Here is a 27,421-nt window from a genome sequence, read left to right as displayed (position 1 = left end):
AGGGTCCACTAGCAGCTGAACATAGAGTCACTAACCTTGAGGGTCTACAACTCCTACAATGGCCAACCAACCAAGGGGCTCCACTACCAAACAAGCGGGGTCCACTACCAACCAAGGGGCTCCTCTACCAAACAAGCGGGGTACACTACCAACCAAGGGGCTTCACTACCAACCAAGGGACTCTGGTACCAGACAAGGGGCTCCGCTACTAGCCAAGGAGCATTGTTACCAACCAAGTGGCTCCTCTACCAACCAAGAGGGTCCACTAGCAACCAAGGGGCTCCTCTACCAAGCAAGCAGGGTCCACTAGCAACCAAGCGGCTCCACTAGCAACAAGGGGCTATACTACCAACCAAGGGACTCTGGTACCAGACAAGGGGCTCCGCTACTAGCCAAAGGAGCATCGTTACCAACCAAAACACTCCTTCTACCAACCAAGGGGCCCCCTACCAACCTAGGGTCATCACTGCCAACCAATGGGTTCCACTACAAACCAAAGGGCTCCGCATTGCGTGTCAACGAGAGGCAACCTTCATGTAATGGAAGCCAATGGTGCTTGAGTTGAGGAACTATGAATCCCAAAGACCTGAATAACCCAAAGGAAACAACATATACTCACGCTGTATGGTGGGGAGGGCAAGGATATTGAGGAGACTACTTTTAATATGTGGCCATTTCTTTTGTGACTGACGTGGCTGATGGAGGTGTTCACCACAATTGCATTCCTGTCATTCAGATCCCAAGTGAAAGGGTGAGGGTCGGGCAACGGGATGCGAGTTTCCACTTCATAGGCGTCTTCTTCTTGGCCGGAGGGCCAAAGGCCGCTGAGAATGTCCGATGCCCACAAGGATTTGTGCGAATCCATCGCAGGTGATAAGGTTATAGGGGGTCCAAACTTCTAGGAGAGCCTCAAATTCTTTCCTCCATGCAGAAATGTGGACATGGTCATGTTATTAAGACCAAGCATGGTGGTGTGTTCACCTTGCGTGGTCGAAGGAAGGTGCAGCATCCTTAAATGGGCCAAATAATCCTCCGACTTTGGAAGTGTCCACGTTTGCAAAGGAAGTAAGATCTAAGCTCTGGCCACATCATGCAAAGCAGGTTGTACTAAGAGATTCCATCAAGTGTCAGAGCCTGGTATTGATTCAGGAGTCTGCTGTCACAGGGATAAGACCCTCATGGTCACCAGGGGGCAGAGAACGTCCGCCGCCAAAAGCACCAACTTTCCTCGCCTGCACTTTGCAATATATCCGCAACGTCTTCAATCCTGCACGACAAATCTGCTGCCTCCCACAGAGCAAAAATTGCTTCGCTCCCTGCCCTCTGTGTGAAAGAGACACAGGCGGAGGGAGTGGCCTGATACCTTCAGGCAGGTAAAGATTAACTCCTAATAGACCGGACGGGCGAGCGGCCAGAAGTCTCACAACAATGCCGCATAGCCAGCCTCCAGGCACAAAGTAATGCAACACGCCCACGATTACCTGTCCACATCACAGTTGTCACTCGCCTTACAGAATAAAGGGCAAACATTGTGTACGAGTATACAAAAAACCCAAACCATGCGATCGTTTGGCTGACGGCAGCCCCAATAAATCCCGTAACTGGACGCAGTCACAGGATTACAACCGCATGGAGGCGACGGGACGTCAAATTTAGGCTATGTTCACGCTTCATTTGTGGATTTGCTCGCAGTGGACAACCACTGTGTCTTCCAACGGCGTCCGCTCGGACAACGCGCCATGGGAGGGAATGTACTTTCGCGGAGCGCTCGCAGCTATAAAACGCAGATGAATTAGGCGCAGTGCAGCCTCCCATTGAAAACGATGAGCGGCTATTTCTGCCCGCGTTTTTTTGCCGCAGCATCAGACGACAAAAAACTCTGTGTGAACATTCCCTTATGCATAGAGATGGCGCGAATACCTTTGTACCAAGAGTTATTGAGCGGCGTTGACCAGCATATGACTGGGGAGGTCCGACCCACACTGCACAAATTGACAGGCTGGGGATTTAAAAACCGCAGGTCAATTTCTGCATGGATTCTGTGCAGATTTTTCCTGCAAACTTTGGATACCACGGTCACCGCATACTGATATCCGGCCGTCTACGTTCTCCCACCAGACTCTACTTCCTGAAATTCCTATTTAGGCTTCGTTCACATCAGCGTTCAGCCTTTCCGTTTAGGAGCAGTAGAACGGAAAGGACGGATTCTACACATAACTGAGCCGAACGGAACCTAATGACGCCATAGACTATAATGGGGTCCGTTATGTTTCCGCTCAGAGGAAGATTTTGGAGTGGAGACAAAAGTTGTGCGCGCAGGACTTTTGTCTTCGCTTCAAAAATCTTCCTCTGAGCGGAAACCTAACGGACCCCATTATAGTCTATGGGGTCCTTAGGTTCCGTTCGGCTCAGTTATGTGCTGAATCCGTCCTTTCCGTTCTCCTGCTTCTAAATGGAAAGGCTGAACGCTGATGTGAGCGAAGCCTTAGCCAAGCAGTGGTGACCCATCTCAGGCAGTGCTTGGCTGAGCAGTCACTTCCTGTGTGTCAGGAGGGAACAGGAAGTAGAGAATGGGCAGCAGATCGTGGTGTATACACAAGGATCTGCTGCGCTGGAACAATGATTTTTTTTTATCGGGACAAGCGATCGTTGTATGGATTGCTTGTCCCCATACAGCGGGAGCATCTCCTTTGTTCCCAATAATCTCATAGATCAACGGTCTGTGTAAAAGGACCCTAAGGATGGGTCACTAAAGGGCATCCGTCAGCAGATTGTACCTATGACACTGGCTGACCTGTTACATGTGCACTTGGCAGCTGAAAGCGTCTGTGTTGGTCCCATGTTCATATGTGCCCGCATTGCTGAGAAAAAGGATGGTTTTAACATATGCAAATGAGCCTTTAGGAGCAACGGGGGCGTTGCCATTACACCTAGAGGCTCTGCTCTCTCTGCACTTTGATTGACAGGGCCAGGTGTGATGATGTTTTCACTGCCTGGCCCTGTCAAAGTGCAGAAAGCGCGGCAGTTGCAGAGAGAGCAGAGCCTCTAGGAGTAATGGCAACGCCCCCGTTGCTCCTAGAGGCTCATTTGCATAAATTATAACATCATTTTTCTCAGCAATGCGGACACATATGAACATGGAACCAACACAGATGCTTTCAGCTGCCAAGTGCACATGAAACAGGTCAGCCAGTGTCCTAGGGACAAAACTGCTGTCTGCCCTTCAATATCATGAAACTGGACAACCCCTTTAATTAATGAACCTAAGAATTAATAAATGAATGCATAAGTGAATGAAAAAATGAATGTGTAAATAAATGCAATAGCAAGCAATGATGAATAAATGCAGCAGAACGGAGAAGCGTCTCCTGACTCCAGGTAAGGATACAGTATTAGCTTACCACAGAAAGTTGTCACAAAGAGGTATTTGCTGAAAGGTAAACTCGGCACTGCTACATCTGTCACAGCATAGGAAGCATAACCTGTCATGTACATGATGATTACCCTTCCCGGCTCTCATTTCATGTAAATCTGGTGACATTCCCAGAAAGAACGACGCATGGAATTAATGAAATCATCCGTACCGTAACGCTGAGCATTACATGAGGAGTGTTACTGTAGTGGGAGCCGATTACATATTTGGACGCTAAAGGGTTTTTCTGGGACTAAAATATTGATGACCTATGGACAGGAAAGGCCATCAAATATCAGATTAACGGGGGCCTGACTTCTAGCATCCCCCAACAATCAGCGGCACTTGCATGAACACTGGTCCTCCTCCTCCTCGGCCTGTGGCTTCACGTTCATCGGTCACACTGCCTTTGTGCAGCTCAGTCCCACTCAAATGAATGGGACTGAGTTGCAATACCAAGCACAGCCACTATACAATGAACTGGCGCTGTGCTTGTTAGACTCTTTGGAGGCAGCTGCACTTGAGCGCAGCGGCGCCTCCCAAACAGTTGACCGGCGGGGTTGTCGGGAGTCGGATACCGATGACCCATCCTGAGGATAATGTTAATTGTATTAATAATGCGATTTCCAACAACCACAGCCAAATTCAGCTTTTCCTCTCAGACTACCAGGTGTTCAATCACTGGGGCAGACATACCACATGTGCAGCTGGTGCAACAACAGGGACTAATTAGGTAAAGGGGCCCACCGAAGAAAATAAGACTGCACCCTACTCTCTATTAGATTGCATCTAAATGACCCGAGTTGTGACGGTTTAGAAAAAAAAATAATAATCTGCTTTCTTTCAAAAACAACAGCAGCAGCAGCAGCAGCACACGTGTCCACAGTTTGTATGCAGTACCGCTCACACACTTGTCTCGCACAGGTGCCCATGCAGCCTATGGCCCCGGTAAAGCACAATCCTAAGAGGGCATTTATGCAAGTCCAAAGGTGGTGCCCTTTACGCCACTCCAGCCAGTGTCCATGAAATAAAGTCAGTGGCACCATTGCTACATTCTATGGGGCCTGGGATGTTCCCTAAGAAGTCATGTAGTGTGATTTTTGGGCAATGTCAATGGGTTCCTTATGGGAAATAAAACTGCAAACAAAAAACTACAACAAATAAATTCCCTAGCAGGGTTCCTTGCAATTTTCTGGAACACTACCACTGCAAACCACGTCTCCATGAGCCTATGCCATTCAGGAGACTGGGAACGCTGGATGACCATGCCTATGGAAGCCATGCTGGTGGTCAGAAACAGATACAAGAAGGCAGCTGAATTGTAGCCGCTCGACATACCTGGTTGCTCGTGTCATTAATGGCCTCCAGGAGTTTCTCCACAGCAGCTTGGAGCCGGGTGCTGATGTTAAGTATCTGAGCCTCCTCATCAGGACTCAGATCTGTCCCTGAAAATCCTTCTTCTGTGAACTGCAGGGCAACATCCAGCTCCTCCTCGGATGCTACTGACCAAAGTGCTGCACCTTCTACCCCAACACCGACATCACCGTCATCAGGACTGGCTGCAGAAGAAATAATTGAAGTTGTCAATGTATTATTCATTCTGAGCTCCCTCAAAAATATATCCCACTGGAGGATCCACCACATCCATGAAAGAAGAGAATCCACCACATCCACGCAGAGCGCAGAGGATCCACCACATCCATGCAGACAGCAGAGGATCCACCACATCCATGGAGAGCATCCACCACATCCATGCAGACAGCAGAGGAACCACCACATCTATGCAGACAGCAGAGGATCCACCACATCTATGCAGAGAGCAGAGGATCCACCACATCCATGGAGATAGCAGAGCATCCACCACACAGAGGATCCACCACATCCATGGAGATAGCAGAGCATCCACCACATCCATGGAGATAGCAGAGCATCCACCACATCCATGGAGATAGCAGAGCATCCACCACATCCATGGAGATAGCAGAGCATCCACCACATCCATGGAGATAGCAGAGCATCCACCACATCCATGCAGACAGCAGAGGATCCACCACATCCATGGAGATAGCAGAGCATCCACCACACAGAGGATCCACCACATCCATGGAGATAGCAGAGCATCCACCACACAGAGGATCCACCACATCCATGCAGACAGCAGAGGATCCACCACATCCATGGAGATAGCAGAGCATCCACCACATCCATGGAGATAGCAGAGCATCCACCACATCCATGGAGATAGCAGAGCATCCACCACATCCATGGAGATAGCAGAGCATCCACCACACAGAGGATCCACCACATCCATGGAGATAGCAGAGCATCCACCACACAGAGGATCCACCACATCCATGGAGATAGCAGAGCATCCACCACATCCATGGAGATAGCAGAGCATCCACCACATCCATGGAGATAGCAGAGCATCCACCACATCCATGGAGATAGCAGAGCATCCACCACACAGAGGATCCACCACATCCATGGAGATAGCAGAGCATCCACCACACAGAGGATCCACCACATCCATGCAGACAGCAGAGGAGCCACCACATCCATGAAAGAAGAGAATCCACCACATCCATGGAGACTGCAGAGCATCCACCACATTCATGCAGACAGTAGGGGATCCACCACATCCTGCCGGCATTTTGTGGCCCCATTAAAATGAATGGGTCCGCCATCTGATCCACAAAAAAAAAATGAAAAATTGCCTAAAAATTCAGTCATGTGCATGGGGCCTTACATTGGGGATTTTCATCTGTTGCAATGCACAGGCGAATTCTGCAGCAAACACACAGCAAAATTTTCAACAGATTTACATGTGCATTTTGTCATTAATAAACTGCTGTGAGAAATCTGCCCTATGGGGTGGTAGCATCAGACCTCAGGCACATGGGTATTGCAGGAATTCACTTAAAGGGGGGGTGCCTTCACTTAAAGGGGGGGTGCCCCATTACAACAACCTATCCCCTGAGTATCTGAGTGGCGTCAGTCTGACCGCTGGGGCCCTAGCTGATCACAAAAAAGGGGACATATTCCCCCATTTGAACGGAGAGGCAGACATGAATATGGGTCCATTTGACTCTATGGGCCTGCGGGAGACTGCGGAGTATGAGCACTTGGCTAACTCTGAATGGTAGCGAGCATGGATGTCTGCCGCTCCATTTAAACAGAGGAACAAGGGCCCCTGTTCTCGTGATAGGCAGGAGCCCCAAGGGTCAGACACTTATCCCTTATTTTGTTGATATTTTAATGGGACAACCCTTTTAAGTAAGGATTTTCATACACCCTATTAGGCAACTGTAAGTTATACGGGGGAGAGGGTCTCTGTTCAGGATCCTCATCTCTTGGCCAGAGTGTGGAACGGTTACAAAGAGCGTCTCTCGCTCTGGAGGACCCGTCCTGTCCTGTATCACATAGAAAAATCATTGATATGAATGGACAGTGTGTAATACTTCATTTCACCTGTGGTGGCGCTGCAGGGAAGTTCAACACTTACTGCCAGGTTTCCTCACTGATTACTAAGGATCACACTATGTGATCAGTGCGCTGTCAAGAGTCCCTTCTAACAAGTAGGGATTGTCCAAAGCGGAGATCCCCCTTAATATAAGGAAAGAAAAAAACAATCTAAAGATGAAGATAAAGTAATTTGCATTCGCTCCATACATCTGGCGTCAGGATTCGTATGTTCCATATTTTTTCCTATTGATCTCCACAAATATTTGGATAATTTGCTTCTAGTTTCTTACATTGGCAGATGGGTGTACGCGGAGCTCTCCTATAACATATGCCGTCTCCTTATTGCTGCCTGCTCTACATACGGAGCTTCTCATGACAGAAAAATTAACCACGGCTCCTGATTTATTTCAGCCAGCACTTGTCAGATCTTGTGCCCGCACATCACACACATCGTGCACGCCCAAGTCACGTTAGGATGCAATGGCACCAATGGAATGGATGCCCCTAGGCCACGGGTGATGAACCAGTGGTACACATGAGGACACGGGGATATGCTGCCAAATGAATGGAGCGGAGGTCACTGACCACCCCGCCTAGAGAAGGGAGCGATTACACTGGCTGCAGCTGCCCATGGAGTGGGCACATCATGGGGCCACCCTGGGGGTCAGTGTGTACTGAGGGGACACAGCGGGGGGCAGAGTGTGGGGTGTCAGGGTGTATGACAGGGCGAGGGGTAGTCACTTCTAGAGCTTCCCATGTCAGGACATGGCGGTATATGGCATTATCAGGAAGTGTCCAATACCCTTATACAAGACAGGGAGAGGAAGACAGAGACAGACATAGAGAGATAGAGAGGAAAAGAGACAGACATAGAGAGATAGAGAGAAAGAAAGGAGGACAGAAACACAGAGAGACAGGGCGAAAGAGAGGGAGACAGAGACATACATAGAGAGATAGAGAGGAAAAGAGACAGACATAGAGAGAAACAGAGAGAAAGAAAGGAGGACAGAAACACAGAGAGACAGGGCGAAAGAGAGGGAGACAGAGACATACATAGAGAGATAGAGAGGAAAAGAGACAGACATAGAGAGAAACAGAGAGAAAGAAAGGAGGACAGAAACACAGAGAGACAGGGCGACGGAGACAGAGACATACATAGAGAGATAGAGAGGAAAAGAGACAGACACAGAGAGAAATAGAGAGAAAGAAAGGAGGACAGAAACAGAGAGACAGGGCGAAAGAGAGGGAGACAGAGACAGACAGAGAGATAGAGAGGAAAAGAGACAGACATAGAGAGAGAGAAAGAAAGGAGGACAGAAACACAGAGAGACAGGGCGAAAGAGAGGGAGACAGAGACATACATAGAGAGATAGAGAGGAAAAGAGACAGACATAGAGAGAAACAGAGAGAAAGAAAGGAGGACAGAAACAAAGAGAGACAGGGCGACGGAGACAGAGACATACATAGAGAGATAGAGAGGAAAAGAGACAGACACAGAGAGAAATAGAGAGAAAGAAAGGAGGACAGAAACAGAGAGACAGGGCGAAAGAGAGGGAGACAGAGACAGACATAGAGAGATAGAGAGGAAAAGAGACAGAGAGAGAAATAGAGAGAAAGAAAGGAGGACAGAAACAGAGAGACAGGGCGAAAGAGAGGGAGACAGACATGCATAGAGAGATAGAGAGGAAAAGAGAGGGAGACAGAGACATACATAGAGAGATAGAGAGGAAAAGAGAGAGACAGACACAGAGAGATTGAGAGAAAAAGAGAGTCACAGAGAGAGATACACACAGAAAGGAAGAGAGAGAGATGGAAACAGAGAGAGGGAGAGAGAGAAAGCGAGGGAGACAGCAGGAGACAGACATACAGAGATAGGAAAATAGAGAGACAGAGACACAGAGAGAGATTGAGAGGAAAAGAGTCACAGAGAGAGACACACACAGAAAGGAAAAGAGAGAGATGGAAACACAGAGAGAAAGAGAAACTGAGAGACAGAGACACAGAGAAAGAGAGAAACAGAGGGACAGAGCTAAAGAGGAAAAGAGAGAGGAAGACAGAAAAAAAGGAGGGAGAGAGAGAAAGACAGTGGCACAGAGAGATGGAGAAAGAGGTGGAATCAGACAGAGAGGGAAGAGCGAAAAAGAGACAGAGAGAAACAGAGAGAGAGAGAGAAAGAGGGAGACAGAGAGAGAGAGAGAGAGAGAGAGAAAAAGAGATAGAGAGAGGGAGACAGAAAGAGAACAGAGAGGGAGATAGTGAAAGAAAGAGAGAGAAAGGAACTGTGAGAGACAGAGAGAGAAAGAGGGGGAGACAGAGACACAGAGTGTGAGAGAGAGATATAGAGACAACGAGAAAAACAAGGAGACAGAGACAGAAAATGACGGCGAGAGAGAAAGACAGAGAGGCCGGTATTTGATGGATGTGCTGCCATTACTATACATGTAGCTGCAGCGCCACACAGTGTACACTGTGATAACTGCACCGACTGCCCAGAATAAACACGTGTGAGATAAGAGATAATAGGAATAATCACTGAGGAGAGATGTAAAGCGTCCCCTCACTGCCGGCCCATACACTGGACTTACTGAGGGAGGACTAAGGAGTTTAAAGGCGATCTCCGTTTTTTTTTTTTTTTGGTAAATGTATTTCTAATATAATATGTGTTGAGATTTGACCATTCTATTAAAATCTCTGTTTGCTGTCAGTGAAAACTCTTCTGTTTCTATCCACAGCATATACATCTGCCCTGATCCCGTCCAGCTGGCACTAGAGGGGAAGGACCTGCCATGTAATGGAGCCCAGCAGCGCCCCTCACCTCTCATAATTTATAGATAGAAATGTCCGCATTGCCGCCCATCACCTGCGCTCTACGAACATGTAGAGGACGAACAAAATAACACATTAAATGCAGATTACACCAACTTTGTGGTTTTTCTGCCGTCATTATTCTGTGCTGATATGCAAGTTCTGTTAAAGATCCAAAATGTTGTTCTGGTTATGTAAAGATTAGATTTCATTTTATTTATTTTTTCCCCTGAAAAAGATCCCCTTCCCACAGTAAACAGAAACAAGAAACAGTACATTTGTGTTTTTTCGGCAGCTGCCACTAGAGGGGGCTCCAAGCATATGGATTTATACAGCTCCCGCTGAAATCAGGGATACACCTGTATGCAGTAATCTCCTATGCTCCCCCTACAGGTCACTGCAGAAATGCATTGTTTAACCTTTAGGATACCAGAGGTTTTTTCATTTCCCTACCTTCCTTGAGCCATAACTTTGTTATTTTTCTGCTCAACGGAAATAAGCAAATAACGCCATATCAGCATGGCTTCGCGAGGGATCGGTCATGCCAAACTAATTTAATCAGTTTCTATGAGGAGGTAAGTTCTAGACTTGACAGCGGCGAATCAATGGATGTCGTATATCTGGACTTCTCCAAAGCATTTGACACTGTACCACATAAAAGGTTAGTACAGTGGAGGAAATAATTATTTGACCCCTCACTGATTTTGTAAGTTTGTCCAATGACAAAGAAATGAAAAGTCTCAGAACAGTATCATTTCAATGGTAGGTTTATTGTAACAGTGGCAGATAGCACATCAAAAGGAAAATCGAAAAAATAACTTTAAATAAAAGATAGCAACTGATTTGCATTTCATTGAGTGAAATAAGTATTTGAACCCCTACCAACCATTAAGAGTTCTGGCTCCCACAGAGTGGTTAGACACTTCTACTCAATTAGTCACCCTCATTAAGGACACCTGTCTTAACTAGTCACCTGTATAAAAGACACCTGTCCACAGAATCAATCAATCAAGCAGACTCCAAACTCTCCAACATGGGAAAGACCAAAGAGCTGTCCAAGGATGTCAGAGACAAAATTGTAGACCTGCACAAGGCTGGAATGGGCTACAAAACCATTAGCAAGAAGCTGGGAGAGAAGGTGACAACTGTTGGTGCGATTGTTCGAAAATGGAAGGAGCACAAAATGACCATCAATCGACCTCGCTCTGGGGCTCCACGCAAGATCTCACCTCGTGGGGTGTCAATGGTTCTGAGAAAGGTGAAAAAGCATCCAAGAACTACATCGGAGGAGTTAGTTAATGACCTCAAATTAGCAGGGACCACAGTCACCAAGAAAACCATTGGAAACACATTACACCGCAATGGATTAAAATCCTGCAGGGCTCGCAAGGTCCCCCTGCTCAGGAAGGCACATGTGCAGGCCCGTCTGAAGTTTGCCAATGAACACCTGAATGATTCAGAGAGTGACTGGGAGAAGGTGCTGTGGTCTGATGAGACCAAAATAGAGCTCTTTGGCATTAACTCAACTCGCTGTGTTTGGAGGAAGAAAAATGCTGCCTATGACCCCCAAAACACCGTCCCCACCGTCAAGCATGGGGGTGGAAACATTTTGCTTTGGGGGTGTTTTTCTGCTAAGGGCACAGGACAACTTATTCGCATTAACGGGAAAATGGACGGAGCCATGTATCGTGAAATCCTGAGCGACAACCTCCTTCCCTCTGCCAGGAAACTGAAAATGGGTCGTGGATGGGTGTTCCAGCACGACAAAGACCCAAAACATACAGCAAAGGCAACAAAGGAGTGGCTCAAGAAGAAGCACATTAAGGTCATGGAGTGGCCTAGTCAGTCTCCGGACCTTAATCCAATCGAAAACCTATGGAGGGAGCTCAAGCTCAGAGTTGCACAGAGACAGCCTCGAAACCTTAGGGATTTAGAGATGATCTGCAAAGAGGAGTGGACCAACATTCCTCCTAAAATGTGCGCAAACTTGGTCATCAATTACAAGAAACGTTTGACCTCTGTGCTTGCAAACAAGGGTTTTTCCACCAAGTATTAAGTCTTTTTTTGTTAGAGGGTTCAAATACTTATTTCACTCAATGAAATGCAAATCAGTTGCTATCTTTTATTTAAAGTTATTTTTTCGATTTTCCTTTTGATGTGCTATCTGCCACTGTTACAATAAACCTACCATTGAAATGATACTGTTCTGAGACTTTTCATTTCTTTGTCATTGGACAAACTTACAAAATCAGTGAGGGGTCAAATAATTATTTCCTCCACTGTATATAAAATGAGAATGCTCGGACTGGGAGAAAACGTCTGTATGTGGGTAAGTAACTGGCTCAATGATAGAAAACAGAGGGTGGTTATTAACGGTACATACTCAGATTGGGTCACTGTCACTAGTGGGGTACCTCAGGGGTCAGTATTGGGCCCTATTCTCTTCAATATATTTATTAATGATCTTGTAGAAGGATTGCACAGTAAAGTGTCAATTTTCGCAGATGACACTAAACTGTGTAAAGTAATTAACACTGAAGAGGACAGTATACTACTACTGAGGGATCTGGATAGATTGCAGGCTTGGGCAGATAAGTGGCAGATGAGGTTTAACACTGATAAATGTAAGGTTATGTACATGGGAAGGAATAATGCAAGTCACCCGTACATACTAAATGGTAAAACACTCGGTAACACTGACATGGAAAAGGACCTAGGAATTTTAATAAACAGCAAACTAAGCTGCAAAAACCAGTGTCAGGCAGCTGCTGCCAAGGCCAATAAGATAATGGGTTGCATCAGAAGGGGCATAGATGCCCGTGATGAGAACATAGTCCTACCACTTTACAAATCGCTAGTCAGACCACACATGGAGTACTGTGTACAGTTCTGGGCTCCTGTGAACAAGGCAGACATAGCAGAGCTGGAGAGGGTCCAGAGGAGGGAAACTAAAGTAATAACTGGAATGGGGCAACTACAGTACCCTGAAAGATTATCAAAATTAGGGTTATTCACGTTAGAAAAAAGACGAATGAGGGGAGATCTAATTACTATGTATAAATATATCAGGGGTCAGTACAGAGATCTATCCCATCAGCTATTTATCCCCAGGACTGTGACTGTGACGAGGGGACATCCTCTGCGTCTGGAGGAAAGAAGGTTTGTACACAAACATAGAAGAGGATTCTTTACGGTAAGAGCAGTGAGACTATGGAACTCTCTGCCTGAGGAGGTGGTGATGGTGAGTACAATAAAGGAATTCAAGAGGGGCCTGGACGTATTTCTGGAGTGTAATAATATTACAGGATATAGCTACTAGAGAGGGGTCGTTGATCCAGGGAGTTATTCTGATTGCCTGATTGGAGTCGGGAAGGAATTTTTTTATTCCCCTAAAGTGAGGAAAATTGGCTTCTACCTCACAGTTTTTTTTTTTTGCCTTCCTCTGGATCAACTTGCAGGATGACAGGCCGAACTGGATGGACAAATGTCTTTTTTCGGCCTTATGTACTATGTTACATAGCTGTATGAGGGCTTATTTCTTGCGGGACAAGTTGTACTTTCTCATGCCACAATTTAAAATGGTATTGGAAATAAAACGCAATTCCCGTTTGCAGCAAAACTGACCCATGCCTTTCATTCTCTGGGTCAGTATGATTACAACGATACCACATATGTATAGGCTTTCTAAGGCTAAATAATGTAAAAATAAATTAAAAGTTAGAATTTATTTTTTGTTTTTTTACATCATCATATTCTGACCCCCATAACTTTTTTTAAAGTTATATCTACTGAGCTGTGTGTGTGTGTGTGTGTGTGTGTGTGTGTGTGTGTGTGTGTGTGTGTGTGTGGGGGGGAGGGGGGGGGTAATTTTTTGTGGGACAACCTGTAGTTTTTATTCATACCATTTTTGTGTGTGTGACTTTTTGATCACATTTTGTTAATTTTTTTGGGGTAAAAGAAGCAATGACAAAAATGGTAAATTGGCCATTTTGACCCTTTTTTCTGTTACGCCATTTGCCGTATTGTAATTTTTTTTAATACTTTATTAGTATGGGCGTTTTTCGGTCGCAGCGATACCCATGACGTTTATATTTTTTGTTATTTTTTTTTTATTATACGGAAAGGGTGGGGTGATTTAAACTTTTATATTTTTTTATTTATTTTAAAAGTTTTTTTTTTACTTTTTTGTAATGATTTTAAAGCTCGTATTTGAGCCTACAAAATCCAATTTTTAGTTTTGAATTCTGAACATTCATGGAGTTTTTACATCCATTTAAAATACCAGAATTCCTCATTTCTTATGTTGGCCTGCCACCTCCTGGACAAAATAAGAATTGCAGTTTAAATGCCCTGGGTCTCTTCAGCGAGACCTAGCGCATTTAAGTCAATTACTGGCATCCTCATTGGGCGTAGAGGATGCCGGTAAGAAGCTCGGAAGCCGGTCGTGGTAATTAACCGCAGGTCTCTGCTGTTTAAAACAGTGGAGACCCCCCCAGCCATGACGCCTGATGCACGTGCGAGCGGGCGCCATGTTTGCCCATCGCCGTACATGTATGACGCTGGTAGTGAAGGGGTTAAATAGGACCTCTCCCCTCTCTTGACGTCAGTTTTAATAACTATTTGCATTCCCCATGTAATAACTCTGGAACATCTATTATGATCTATATTGTGCCATTCCTCTGGTATTCCTTCTAGGCTTGTATGAATGGATTGCCAGCAGGTTGCAGTAAAGGTCTAGATGGATGTTACCAGTTGGGTGTGTGTCCCGAGCGTTAATAGAGTCCCAAGGGTCTATAAAAGCAGGTACCCTACTTTTATAGACCTTTGAGACTCTATTAACACTACTATCAACATAAGGTCATCTAGAGAAACAGCAGGTTTTTAAAATTATTTTTTTCCTCTAGGCGTTTAGGTATCAGAGCAATCAAATGAGAGTTATGTTTTAACATAAGGGTCAGAAACAGGGTTTTGTTTAGCCTCTTGGCTATTAGTTTTTTATGTAAGTACCCTGGACCACCGAGAGGTCTATTTTTCTGTATGGTTTATGTATGGAGCGCAGTGTCCAGAGATCAAAGAGAGGACTATACGGTACACTATACTATAAGCCAGTCCAATATATTGTGTATAAGACTGTCCTATAACTGCCTCCTGTGCATTCGTCCCAGGACCCACCCACCGCCACCAGGCTACCCACTGCTCCCTGCCACAACGACCAGGCGCCCCTGTTCAATTCTTATTGCATTGAGTTTTGCACAGTCTACCGCTGCGATCCCTATGTGACAGATTTGGTGCTTCAAGAAAGGTAGGGATTCAGTCTTCTGAGAGAGAAATTTAAAATGGTCAGAAGTTGCTATTTCTGCATGGAAGGTATTATAGAGGAGACTGGTAATGGTTTCCCTGCATAAATAGCAACCCCTTAATGTTATATAGCACTAAGTACTATATATATATGAAGGACTGCAATTTTCATACTCCTCCTTGGCTAAAAATACTCCTCAAATATGGTAAGAGTAGTATTTTTACTCTTCCGGAAAAAATTTGTGCGACCTCTGCTGGGACTAATGTATGCGATCAACGAAAACGTCGATCAGATGCCGTTGGTCAAATGGCTGCGCGTCGCCCCCCTCCCCCGCGAGGATTGGGGGAGCCGTACGTAGTGTGCGGCAGACTCTGTACTCAGGAGAGGTACAGGGCTGCCGCACACTAGTTCCTACAGAGAGCCTGTAGTTCCTACAGAGACTCCAATGCTAATGCCCTGGAGTCTATAAGAAAAATAATCTAATGGTTTGTTATAGTTTTTATTTTATTTTTTTAAATATATATAAAAAAAAAAAATCTAAATAAAAATACAGAATACAAAAATAATTAAATTAATTAACATCATGGCCATTCCCTGTGGAAATGCCCGTATTATTAAAATATAAAAATATTTATCTCATACGGCGAAACGGGAAAAAAAAAAAGTCAAAATGGCCAATTCACAGTTTTTTGTTCGATTCACCTCCCACAAATTTTTTTAATAAAAAGTGATCAAAAAATCATGCAAATCCCAGAATCTCATCAATGAAAAGTACAGCTCACACTGCAAAAAATGAGCCCTCACACATCTCTGTACATATAAAAATATTATGGGGGTCAGTATATAGCAATGCAAAAGAAAAATGAGTTTTTTTTCCAAAATGTTAAAAAAAAAAATTTTTTTGTATGAAAACGCCCAAAAAAAAATATACATGTGGGGTATTGTCGTAATCGTAACCAGTCCATTTTACCGCATAGGAGACTGTATAAACCCCTCTACCCCCATAAAACTGTGGCGGAATGGTGTGTTTTTTTTTTGTTTGTTTTGCTTTTTTATAATTTCACCCTATTTGGAATTTTTTTTTCCCCCACTTCCCACGACATTGTACGTAACCGTAAATGGTGCGATTAGAAAGGCGCGATTTACGGAGCAAGAAACAAGCTCTCATACGGCTATGTGAATGGAAAAAAATAAAACCCGTATATCTTTGGGAAGGGCTGGGAGTAAAAAATGAAAACGGAAAAAAAATAATAATCATCACCCGGTTTTGAAAGGGTTAAGAACAGTTACGTTTTTCAAGAATCACTTGTTGCATCTGTTCTTTTTAAATGGAAGAAAGCGGAGAAAAAAAATATCCCATGTATCAAGTATTGATTTCCGATGGCGAGATACTGAAGTGGGAACTTTCCTGCGCACAGATGGATGCGCTGCTCCAGGGATACACATTAGTGCCTCCCATGATTCATGTCCGCTCAGGGAGTGCGCTGTAAAAATCTTTCCCCGAGCTGAAGAACAAAACTTCCAGAGTGAGATTGATTATGTGAGCGTGTCCGTGCTCGCCGCTGCAGGAATACGGTTCACACATTAAGCGCTTAGTCGATCGTTTGCTAGAGATACAATTATGGATCTGGATACATTTTGGCATCAATTAACTCTAACATTAAAGGGGTTGCGCAGTGCAGAGATATTGATGACCAACCCCCAGGATAGGTTATCAATATCAGATGGGGAGGGGCGGGTCCGACTCCCGGCGCCCCTGCCGATCAGTTGCTCGTGCGAAGATTAAGGAATTTAAAGGGGTCCTTTCCCTTTTTTTTTTTTTTTATGTAATTGCATTTCTAATATTATGTATGCTCAAATTTGCACAATTCTAATCATCTCTGTTTGCTTTCAGTGAATAGAAACTTTGTGTTTGTATCCACAGCCAATAAATCTGCCCTAATCATGTCCAGAATTTTGGCACCCCCCCATCGATCAGCTGTTTTGTAGAGGCAGAGGCGCTCGTTCACAGCACAACCCTTTTAATGGAGTTTCCTGCTTTGGACAATCCCTACTTGTGAGGAGGATCATTGACAAGAAGCAGATCACAAAGTGTCCTGCTTGGACCCACAGCGATCAGCAGTGATCTGTGGAGAAATCGGGCATTAAGTGTTCAATATCTCTGCAGTGCCACCACAGTGGAAAGGAAGTATTACACCGCATCCATTCAAAAGGATGTGTTGTTTGTGTCATACAGGACAGGATGGGTCCTCCAGAGAGAGGGACGCTCTTTCTAGTCGCTCTCCACTCTGGTGAAGAGCTGAGGATCCTGAACAGATGAAGTCCTATCCTGTTAGTCATGAATGCTGTAAAAAGGGAACACGTGGCATTCAATGTGAACAAAGCCTAAAGCATCACTGATTATACATTGAACTGAGCAAGTGTGCAGGCTGGGAGTTGTAGTTTTTACCACAGCTGGAGCGCCATAGGTTTCAGATGCCCGTTCTAATGTACTGTGGATTCGTCTCCCATGATATTTAGTAAATTAGATTTTACTGGAGCTTCGTTTTCAAATTCATATTTTTGTTATTTTTTGGCGAAATCTACAGGAAGAATGCTGGTGAATATTTAGGTTGTGTCCCCATTTCTGTTACAGTGATTTTTATAAAGGGAAGTATAGTTTCGGGTCCTCAGGGGCGGGGCTTAGCAGTAGTCTCACTTTCAATTTTCTAGGGAGAAACCCTGTACAGATGTGCTATGCAGAGCGCAGCGTGCACAGGCAGGAGTACAGGGTACTGATGTACTATGCCAGGATTTAGCCATGCTGAGGGGGCACCGGCAGGAGCAGCGATGTGTACTCTTGCCTGTACAATGTTTGTGTACTCTACCAGTCCCTCTGGTGGAGTCCATACATTAATGACATTCCAAAGAGCGATGGGCACCCAGTATAAAATACACAACAAAAATTATTTTTAGGCCATTTAGAACATGTTTAAATAAAACTGGATGAAAGGTTAGTTACCCTTTAAGATCTCTGCTTGCTGCTGTTATTCAAGTTTATTTTGGGACAGTTTGGGCACCTGTAGATGGTACGGCCCGGTCCGCATGCAGATTACCGCTGGCTGCCGGACTGCACCTGTACTTAATATTGTTGATGGCGAGTATATGTGCGGCTCGGCAAGTAATGGCAATTTGCATGTTCGGGCACCCTAAATATCTATCTGGGTCATTGATGGACACCTAAGTGAAAGACTAAATACAGTACAGTGTTCAGACCTGTGCCCTGTAACAAAGGGTGCATCTTTGTGACCACGACAGATTTTTACCTGGAATAATGTCAAACAATGACAGCAAGCAGAGATATTAGAAAATGGTATATGTTTTTGTTAGACGCTGAACAATCTTTATTTGTTGGAGGGGTCACACCCAACCTGTGGTCACTGCACCTGTGATCCTTCACCTGATATAATGATCTGCAGCGAGTGCAATGTCTAAACTCTCCCAAGGCGATTTCCTGAGCTTCCGCCAAGAACGCTGCCAGAATCAGATCCTATTATTGCTAGGCAATACCCCTGACGTCGTGATGTTAGTCACCTGTAACTCCAGTGTCAGGTCCTGACATGTACAGGAATAACACGGGCCATAATGGAGGATTTTATAGCAACCCTGGGATCCCACTGATGGTGAGAACGGGGGTCCTGCGTCGCCCGTTATGGGTGGAGTGGAGGTCGAGCTTGCGGCTCCATTCACCTCTCCTCCAAGTACAGCGGCCGGCTACCTCCAGCAGTCTCACAGAGAGGGTACGCTCAAACTCCACTCTATTGCATAATCGGGGACGCGGACCCCCGTCTTGTAATCAGTGGGGGAATTAGAGGTCGGACCTCCACTGCTGTAGATGGGATAAGTTTGAATCTTGGCACAAACCCACCAGCGGCTGCTTCTCTCTGATATTTTCGGGCGGCATCAGATCCGCATTTTAGTCGGATCAGATGTGGACCCATTAATTTCAATGGGGCCGCAAAAAAAATGCGGACAGAACACAATGCACAAGTGTATCTAGAAGAACAGGATGCTGTTCTGAAGGTAAAGGGAGGTCAAACCAAATACGGACTGGATTTAGAATTCTCTTTTCTTTAGTCACTTTGCATTTTGTGAATTCAAATAAATTATTAACACTTCAATTTTTTTAAGGCATTGTTATTCTGCAGCATTTTCCCCTCATCTGCCTAAAACGTTTGAAACTTTTTTTGCACAGTTCTGTAACTTTTTATTTTATTTTACAGAATAAAGCACTTTTCTATGTGGGCCACAGTATAAAAGTTAGAATAGAATTTTTTAGTTTTTTTTTGCTGTAACATTGCCCTCAGCGATACAGTTTGTGTGGGTTGTGATTGAAAATGTCATCATCTTGAGCTCCACAGTAAAAGCTGCTACTGTGCACATCTTAGCTCATGCTGAGCCTTGGAGGAGTTCGTGTGGATTGACAGCGTGGATTCCATACATTACACGTGGATCGGGTTTATCTGCAGCAAAATCAGCATGCAATACATGGAAATGTATGGATAGGTCACAAATCTGTTACAAAATCTACAAGTCTGGAACATGCTAGCGTGCCCTGGATGAGCGGTCTTAGACGGTGTATGGCAAGGTTTTAATTGGTGCTCCCCCTTTAATTCCTTGTAACGTAAATGATTAGAGATGTCCGATACCTGTCGCATTCCTGCAGTATGAAGTAACTATAGGTGGGGGCAAGAGTGCACCTCCATTAAAGACATCATCAGGGTAAGATGTCTTGTTACCATCAACTATGTTTGTATCATATGGGCGTCAGCCAAGTGCCATGTTGGGCGCCGGTCGAAGTGGAGCTAGCCCATTTGTTGTCACAGCTTTCGGTGACTTACTTTATCTTTGTATATAAATCTTTCCTCATAGTTTACTAAACTTTTTATGCATCTAATTTGTGTTAAGTCTATTCTTTCCTGAACCTTAGATCCGACAATAATACAGAAAGCACGGGTTCTTTTTTCAGACATCCACCTGGTGTACAGAAAGTTACAGGCGACGCTCCCTGGGAATGAAAATATGCAACTGAGCTTTCCTCCAGAAAGAAGAAAACTGTCTCTAGCGCCTCCTATAGGTAGCTACCCTGTAAGCCAATGTCTAACCCATTAAAGGGCTTGTCCAGAAAACATAACTGCTTTATTCCAAAAACAGCAGCACACCTGTCCATGGTTTATGTCTGGTATTGCAGCTCTGCTCCACTGAAGTGAGTGGGGATGAACTGTAATGTCGCATATACAACCTGTGGACAGGTGTGGTGCTGTTTTTGGAAGAAAGTTGCCATCTTTTTCGAGTCCTGTACAACCCCAGCCTTGAAATATGACTAGGGCTATTGGTTAAACCAGAGTCCCCATCTGTAGACTGGGCGCGAGCTGCATCTAAGGCCTCATTCACATTTACTACACACGTACCCGTTGATTTTAATCTGTTTGAGACGTGCACTACTTTGGCCCAAACCGCGCCCACTGAGGTCTATGGGTCTGTAAAAAACCACTGACACCACACGGATGTCCACCCGGATGGACACAGACTTACAGGGCAGCTACGTACAGCAGAAACCAGAGAGGCCGCTCACTTCCTTGAGGAGGAGCGCTAATTTGCATCCATTTTCCCAGGAAGCAATGCCTGTGAGACTCGCCACACCAGCTGGGTCTCCACAAGGAGAACGAGTATCACTTCTGCAGAAAACAAGAACTCCATTAGGAAGAACCAAAATTGCAATATAGATGTACATGTCTCTGGACGTAGCCATAAGGAGGTTTAGGTACAGTACGAGCCCTATAAATGTGCCGTGCGGTGGGGTAAGCCTTACCAGTCACAGTGATGGCAGAAGGAGTCACAACGTCGCGGTCTTCAGGCTCGGGGCTCCAGACATGCACTTTGGAAGTAGACTGACGTCTTCCAGATTTGTCCAGCAGGCCAACAACATGCCGCCCTATAGTCTCCTCCACTGCGCCCGTCGTCTTCACGACTTCCAGAAGAATCTTCAGTAGGTGCTTATTTGTTCTCTTCAGGATTTTCCTATGAAGAAAATGACAAAGAAAACAAAGGGGTGATATCAAGATTCATCTAAAAAAGACAACAGTACATGCCGATATCTTTCTTACAAAGCTAGAACCAGCCCTGTACCACACATGGATCCAGAGATCTCCGCATTCATTGCTCTGCTAGATTCTCTTCAGGCTGGAGGCTTAGGGGGCATGTCTTTTCTGCTGCGGCGCTCTCCCTATCACAGCTCAGGGGATGTGCCCTTTCTGCTGCAGCTCTCTCCCTATCACAGCTCAGGGGATGTGCCCTTTCTGCTGCAGCTCTCTCCCTATCACAGCTCAGGGGTGTGCCCTTTCTGCTGTAGCTCTCTCCCTATCACAGCTCAGGGGGTGTGCCCTTTCTGCTGCAGCTCTCTCCCTATCACAGCTCAGGGGGTGTGCCCTTTTTGCTGCAGCTCTCTCCCTATCACAGCTCAGGGGGTGTGCCCTTTCTGCTGCAGCTCTCCCTATCACAGCTGGGGGGATGTGCCCTTTATGCTGAAGCTCTCTCCCTATCACAGCTCAGGGGATGTGCCCTTTCTGCTGCAGCTCTCTCCCTATCACAGCTCAGGGGATGTGCCCTTTCTGCTGCAGCTCTCTCCATATCACAGCTCAGGGGATGTGCCCTTTCTGCTGCAGCTCTCTCCCTATCACAGCTCAGGGGATGTGCCCTTTCTGCTGCAGCTCTCTCCCTATCACAGCTCGGGGGATGTGCCCTTTCTGCTGCAGCTCTCTCCCTATCACAGCTCAGGGGATGTGCCCTTTTTGCTGCAGCTCTCTCCCTATCACAGCTCAGGGGGTGTGCCCTTTCTGCTGCAGCTCTCCCTATCACAGCTCGGGGGATGTGCCCTTTATGCTGAAGCTCTCTCCCTATCACAGCTCAGGGGATGTGCCCTTTCTGCTGCAGCTCTCTCCCTATCACAGCTCAGGGGATGTGCCCTTTCTGCTGCAACTCTCTCCTTATCACAGCTCAGGGGTGTGCCCTTTCTGCTGCAGCTCTCTCCCTATCACAGCTCAGGGGATGTGCCCTTTCTGCTGCAACTCTCTCCTTATCACAGCTCAGGGGTGTGCCCTTTCTGCTGTAGCTCTCTCCCTATCACAGCTCAGGGGATGTGCCCTTTTTTCTGCAGCTCTCTCCCTATGACAGCTCAGGGGGTGTGCCCTTTCTGCTGTAGCTCTCTCCCTATCACAGCTCAGGGGATGTGCCCTTTATGCTGCAGCTCTCTCCCTATCACAGCTCAGGGGATGTGCCCTTTCTGCTGCAGCTCTCTCCCTATCACAGCTCAGGGGATGTGCCCTTTCTGCTGCAGCTCTCTCCTTATCACAGCTCAGGGGTTCGCCCTTTCTGCTGCAGCTCTCTCCCTATCATAGCTCAGGGGTGTGCCCTTTCTGCTGCAGCTCTCTCCCTATCACAGCTCAGGGGGTGTGCCCTTTCTGCTGCAGCTCTCTCCCTATCACAGCTCAGGGGTGTGCCCTTTCTGCTGTAGCTCTCTCCCTATCACAGCTCAGGGGATGTGCCCTTTTTTCTGCAGCTCTCTCCCTATGACAGCTCAGGGGGTGTGCCCTTTCTGCTGTAGCTCTCTCCCTATCACAGCTCAGGGGATGTGCCCTTTATGCTGCAGCTCTCTCCCTATCACAGCTCAGGGGATGTGCCCTTTCTGCTGCAGCTCTCTCCCTATCACAGCTCAGGGGATGTGCCCTTTCTGCTGCAGCTCTCTCCTTATCACAGCTCAGGGGTTCGCCCTTTCTGCTGCAGCTCTCTCCCTATCATAGCTCAGGGGTGTGCCCTTTCTGCTGCAGCTCTCTCCCTATCACAGCTCAGGGGGTGTGCCCTTTCTGCTGCAGCTCTCTCCCTATCACAGCTCAGGGGGTGTGCCCTTTCTGCTGCAGCTCTCTCCCTATCACAGCTCAGGGGTGTGTCCTTTCTGCTGCGTTTGGGCCATTCACACAGGGGACTCCCTTCTCATGATTGGCTTCCCAGCTGTCACACATTTTTCCTTGGTGTCACTTGTTAGTGACATTTAGGACACAACAGCACTGTTTCTGTAACTACCATGGACTATAAAGGGGTCTTACAGGCCCTCAATCTTTACAAGGTACAGCGCCACACACACTGATGTGGCTGTGTTAGGTACTGCAGCTCTGTATCATTCAACTGAATAGCACCAGGCACAACCACAGCAATATGTACAGTGCTGTGCCTGGTTGAACAATAGGATGCAGCGCTTGCTGTGGGCTCCTTCTGATAAATCGGCAGGGGTGCCAGGACCACCATTGAGCCCACACTGATGGCCCTGTCCCAAGGATAAATAAGGGGTTGTCCCATAAAATACATTTTTAATAAGTTTTTTCAAACTAGCACCTGGATTGGAATACGTTTGTAACTGCATGCAATTAAGAATGTATTATAGTTACTGCGTTATCCAATGAAATCTATCTATAAAGAGCCACCTGCTTTTTGCTTTTTATCTAATTTCCCTGTCCTGCTCACTGAGATGGTCGCACATGCTCAGTTCCATCCTTCAACTGCCAGCAGAAAGGACACGCCCCCTAAGCTGTTTACTTAAAATAAATCTAGCAGAACAATTGGAGCAATAAATGGGGAGATCTCTGGACCCATGTGAGGTCCAGGGCTGGTTCTAGCTTTGTTAGAAAGAGACGGTCATGTACTATATGATGTCCGATTTTAATTTTTACATTTTTTTATTCACGGGATAACCCCTTTAAAAGGTACGACTCCACATTTCATACAAATAACTGGAAATCCCTTAAAAATTGTGGATGAAACAAGTGATATGTATGGAGGAGAAGCATGAATCGTTCTTTCCACTTCTAACCCCGTAGTCACCACCTGGGGGAGGGGATCGGAGGTTCCCCTCAGACATGTAGGGGTTTGCTGCGCTCCCTATACGCTGCTTGTATAATAGACACGCGGGATGTTTTTGGGGAAGGGGGAGGCTTGGCGAGTGCAGACACCACAATGAAGGTCCTGGGCCACGTGGTCAAGAAATGAGGCTGATGATTGATGAGCTCGCAGGGGGAAATGTCACATGGAAAGCTTCGGAGCCTGCGGCCGGAGATAGACCGCTCCGAGAATCAAGTCTATAACACTGCGGCGAGGAACTAGCGCCATTACTCCAAGAAGAGCCTTTATAGGGAAACCGAAGGGAAGGCAGCCACGTGCTGCTCTCCACAAGATATTCCTGCGTCCATACGAAAACAGGAAGAACTGAAGACCACGTCCACCTTTTTATGACCGCAATGCATCTATAATGCAAAATGAAGCCACTAATCTTTATTAATAAATCTTCCACTATTTTGGGTCTGCAGCTCCTATGCCCACCTATGCGTCTCCATGGCTACAGACTACAAATGCTGTGTAGTCGGATCCTGCAGGCACATTACTTTCCACCTTGCTAACGTACCAAATGTACATAAGTAAGAAATAAGGGGACAGATGGATGGAAACACAACTGCAGGGTCAGACTACACAGGGTTTGTTTGTAGTCTGTTACCATGGAGACACACACAAGGCCACTTCGCTAACGAACATTTGGAAGGCTAAATTACAGCAATGGATGCACAACAGAATTGTATATCAGAGCAGATATAGGTAGAGGATATTGGATGATTGGATCCATCACAAATATAGGAAAAGGATTCCGGGGTTGTACATGGTGAGACAAACATGGCTGCTGTTCTTCCAGGAATAGCTCCACACCTGTCCATGGGTTCAGCTGCAATGCCACAAACAACCTGTGTACAGGTGGGGTGCTGTTTTGGGAAGAAAGCATGTTTTTCTAATCCTGGACAACCTGTTTAGCTACAGTTAGCCGGGGGAGGGGGAGGAGGGTTGTTGTTGTTGTATTTTCCCTTCCTTTGGATCACTTTTTGGCTCTCCCCCCTCACCACCGAACCTGCGGAGGGAGGCGTCCTTACATTCATCTCGTCATTCGGTTTTGGCTCCTTCAGTCTACCCGTTGCATTCGCCACGCTTTGTAAACTTTGGGCATGGACAGGGGTCATTTGTGTCACTGCAGGCAATGACTGGCCGCGGCGGTGACGTCTCACCCAGGTTTCGTGTCACTGGCTCACATGACATTTTGGGGTACATGTCACCGCTGCGGGCAGTCATTGGCTGCAATGGCACATGTGTCCCCCAATGGGCATGAAGTTTGCAGGCGAGGAAAGGAACGTATGTTTGCCTCCACAGGTCTGGAAAAGTTTTGAGTCAAAAACTGTTTAAAAGCTGCAGAACCCCTTTAAGGACTGTTGGGGGCCAAACAAATACTCCTCCGTTTCTGCAAAATCTACTCCTAGGTTGTGGCATAAACTACAGCTCTTTGGGAGACGGTCACCAGCCAAATTGGCAAACGACTGATTTTAGCGCTGACGTCTGACAAACTGGTACAGACCGTAAAATCAGTCAGTGTGGCCCCTGAGTGGTTTTCTGAAACCTCTGTACTGTGGCATCATGTGTACAAAACATCACAGAAAGAAGTGAACATAAAACACACAGTAAATCCTTTCCTCTAATGCACAATACAAGGATGCATGAAGGAAAGAGTTAAACTGAAGTGGTGTTTGTGTGCGCTGCTTCATGGAAAGATTGTAGCCTGCAACAAGCTCACCTGACCGAGCCAAAACAGGTTGAGCAGGGCGTCCGAGCAGAAGCAGCGCACCATCCGGACCCCAATGTACCAGCGATCCTGACAGAAAGACACAGCAGATAATTCAGGAGATCGCCGACAGGAAGCTCTCACTTTCCAAACTTTTCCCTGCATTTCTGCAAGTCTAAATGCACTGCAAAAACTGCAATTGGGAAATCGCTGCCCTGATTATTGGTCTTGGAGATGGTTAAACAATCAGAATCATTGGCTTCTCTCACCCTGGACGTGGCTGAGACACGCCAATCACTGCTGACCAAAGAGCCCCTCTCAGTGGGTCAATGCGCGTCATTAATAATAATGGTGCCTATAAAAATGTTTATCCCTGTGGTTATTATCCCTGTACTGTGACATCACTGTGGTTATTATCCCTGTACTGTGACATCACTGTGTGTATTATCCCTGTACTGTGACATCACTGTGTTTATTATCCTGTACTGTGACATCACTGTGTATATCTGTACTGTGACATCACTGTGTTTATTATCTCTGTACTGTGACATCACTGTGTTTATTATCCCTGCACTGTGACATCACAGTGTTTATTATCTCTGTACTGTGACATCACTGTGTTTATTATCCCTGTACTGTGACATCACTGTGTTTATTATCCTGTACTGTAACATCACTGTGTTTATTATCTCTGTACTGTGACATCACTGTATTTATTATTCCTGTACTTGTGACATCACTGTGTTTATTATCCTGTACTGTGACATCACTGTGTTTATTATCCGGTACTGTGACATCACTGTGTTTATTATCCTGTACTGTGACATCACTGTGTTTATTATCCCTGTACTGTGACATCACTGTGGTTATTATCCCTGTACTGTGACATCACTGTGTGTATTATCCCTGTACTGTGACATCACTGTGTTTATTATCCTGTACTGTGACATCACTGTGTTTATTATCCCTGTACTGTGACATCACTGTGTTTATTATCTCTGTACTGTGACATCACTGTGTTTATTATCCTGTACTGTGACATCACTGTGTTTATTATCCGGTACTGTGACATCACTGTGTTTATTATCTCTGTACTGTGACATCACTGTGTTTATTATCTCTGTACTGTGACATCACTGTGTTTATTATCTCTGTACTATGACATCACTGTGTTTATTATCTCTGTACTGTGACATCACTGTGTTTATTATCCTGTACTGTGACATCACTGTGTTTATTATCCCTGTACTGTGACATCACTGTGTTTATTATCTCTGTACTGTGACATTACTGTGTTTATTATCCTGTACTGTGACATCACTGTGTTTATTATCCGGTACTGTGACATCACTGTGTTTATTATCTCTGTACTGTGACATCACTGTGTGTATTATCCCTGTACTGTGACATCACTGTGTTTATTATCCCTGTACTATGACATCACTGTGGTTATTATCTCTGTACTGTGACATCACTGTGGTTATTATCTCTGTACTGTGACATCACTGTGGTTATTATCTCTGTACTGTGACATCACTGTGGTTATTATCTCTGTACTGTGACATCACTGTGGTTATTATCCCTGTACTGTGACATCACTGTGGTTATTATCCCTGTACTGTGACATCACTGTGGTTATTATCCCTGTACTGTGACATGACTGTGTTTATTATCCCTGTACTGTGACATGACTGTGTTTATTATCCCTGTACTGTGACATCACTGTGGTTATTATCCCTGTACTGTGACATCACTG

The 27,421-nt window shown here is 45.7% G+C and overlaps 1 protein-coding gene across 8 annotated transcripts in view; it reads right to left on the bottom strand.

Moving 5' to 3' along the window:
* The window catches only part of AKAP9 (A-kinase anchoring protein 9), a 247,751-nt gene that overhangs the window by 87,680 nt on the left and 132,650 nt on the right, over positions 1-27,421 (bottom strand). For all 8 annotated transcript variants that reach the window (XM_040431142.1, XM_040431144.1, XM_040431147.1 and 5 more), the window contains 2 exons: positions 20,833-21,041; positions 4,751-4,971 (listed from right to left, as the gene is read on the bottom strand). In XM_040431142.1, the coding sequence (XP_040287076.1) occupies positions 4,751-4,971; positions 20,833-21,041 (430 nt within the window). The remainder of the gene's footprint in view (positions 1-4,750; positions 4,972-20,832; positions 21,042-27,421) is intronic.

Source organism: Bufo bufo, chromosome 5 (genome assembly GCF_905171765.1).
Source record: "Bufo bufo chromosome 5, aBufBuf1.1, whole genome shotgun sequence".
Lineage (NCBI taxonomy): Eukaryota > Metazoa > Chordata > Amphibia > Anura > Bufonidae > Bufo > Bufo bufo.
This window is presented reverse-complemented; position numbering and strand designations above follow the sequence as displayed.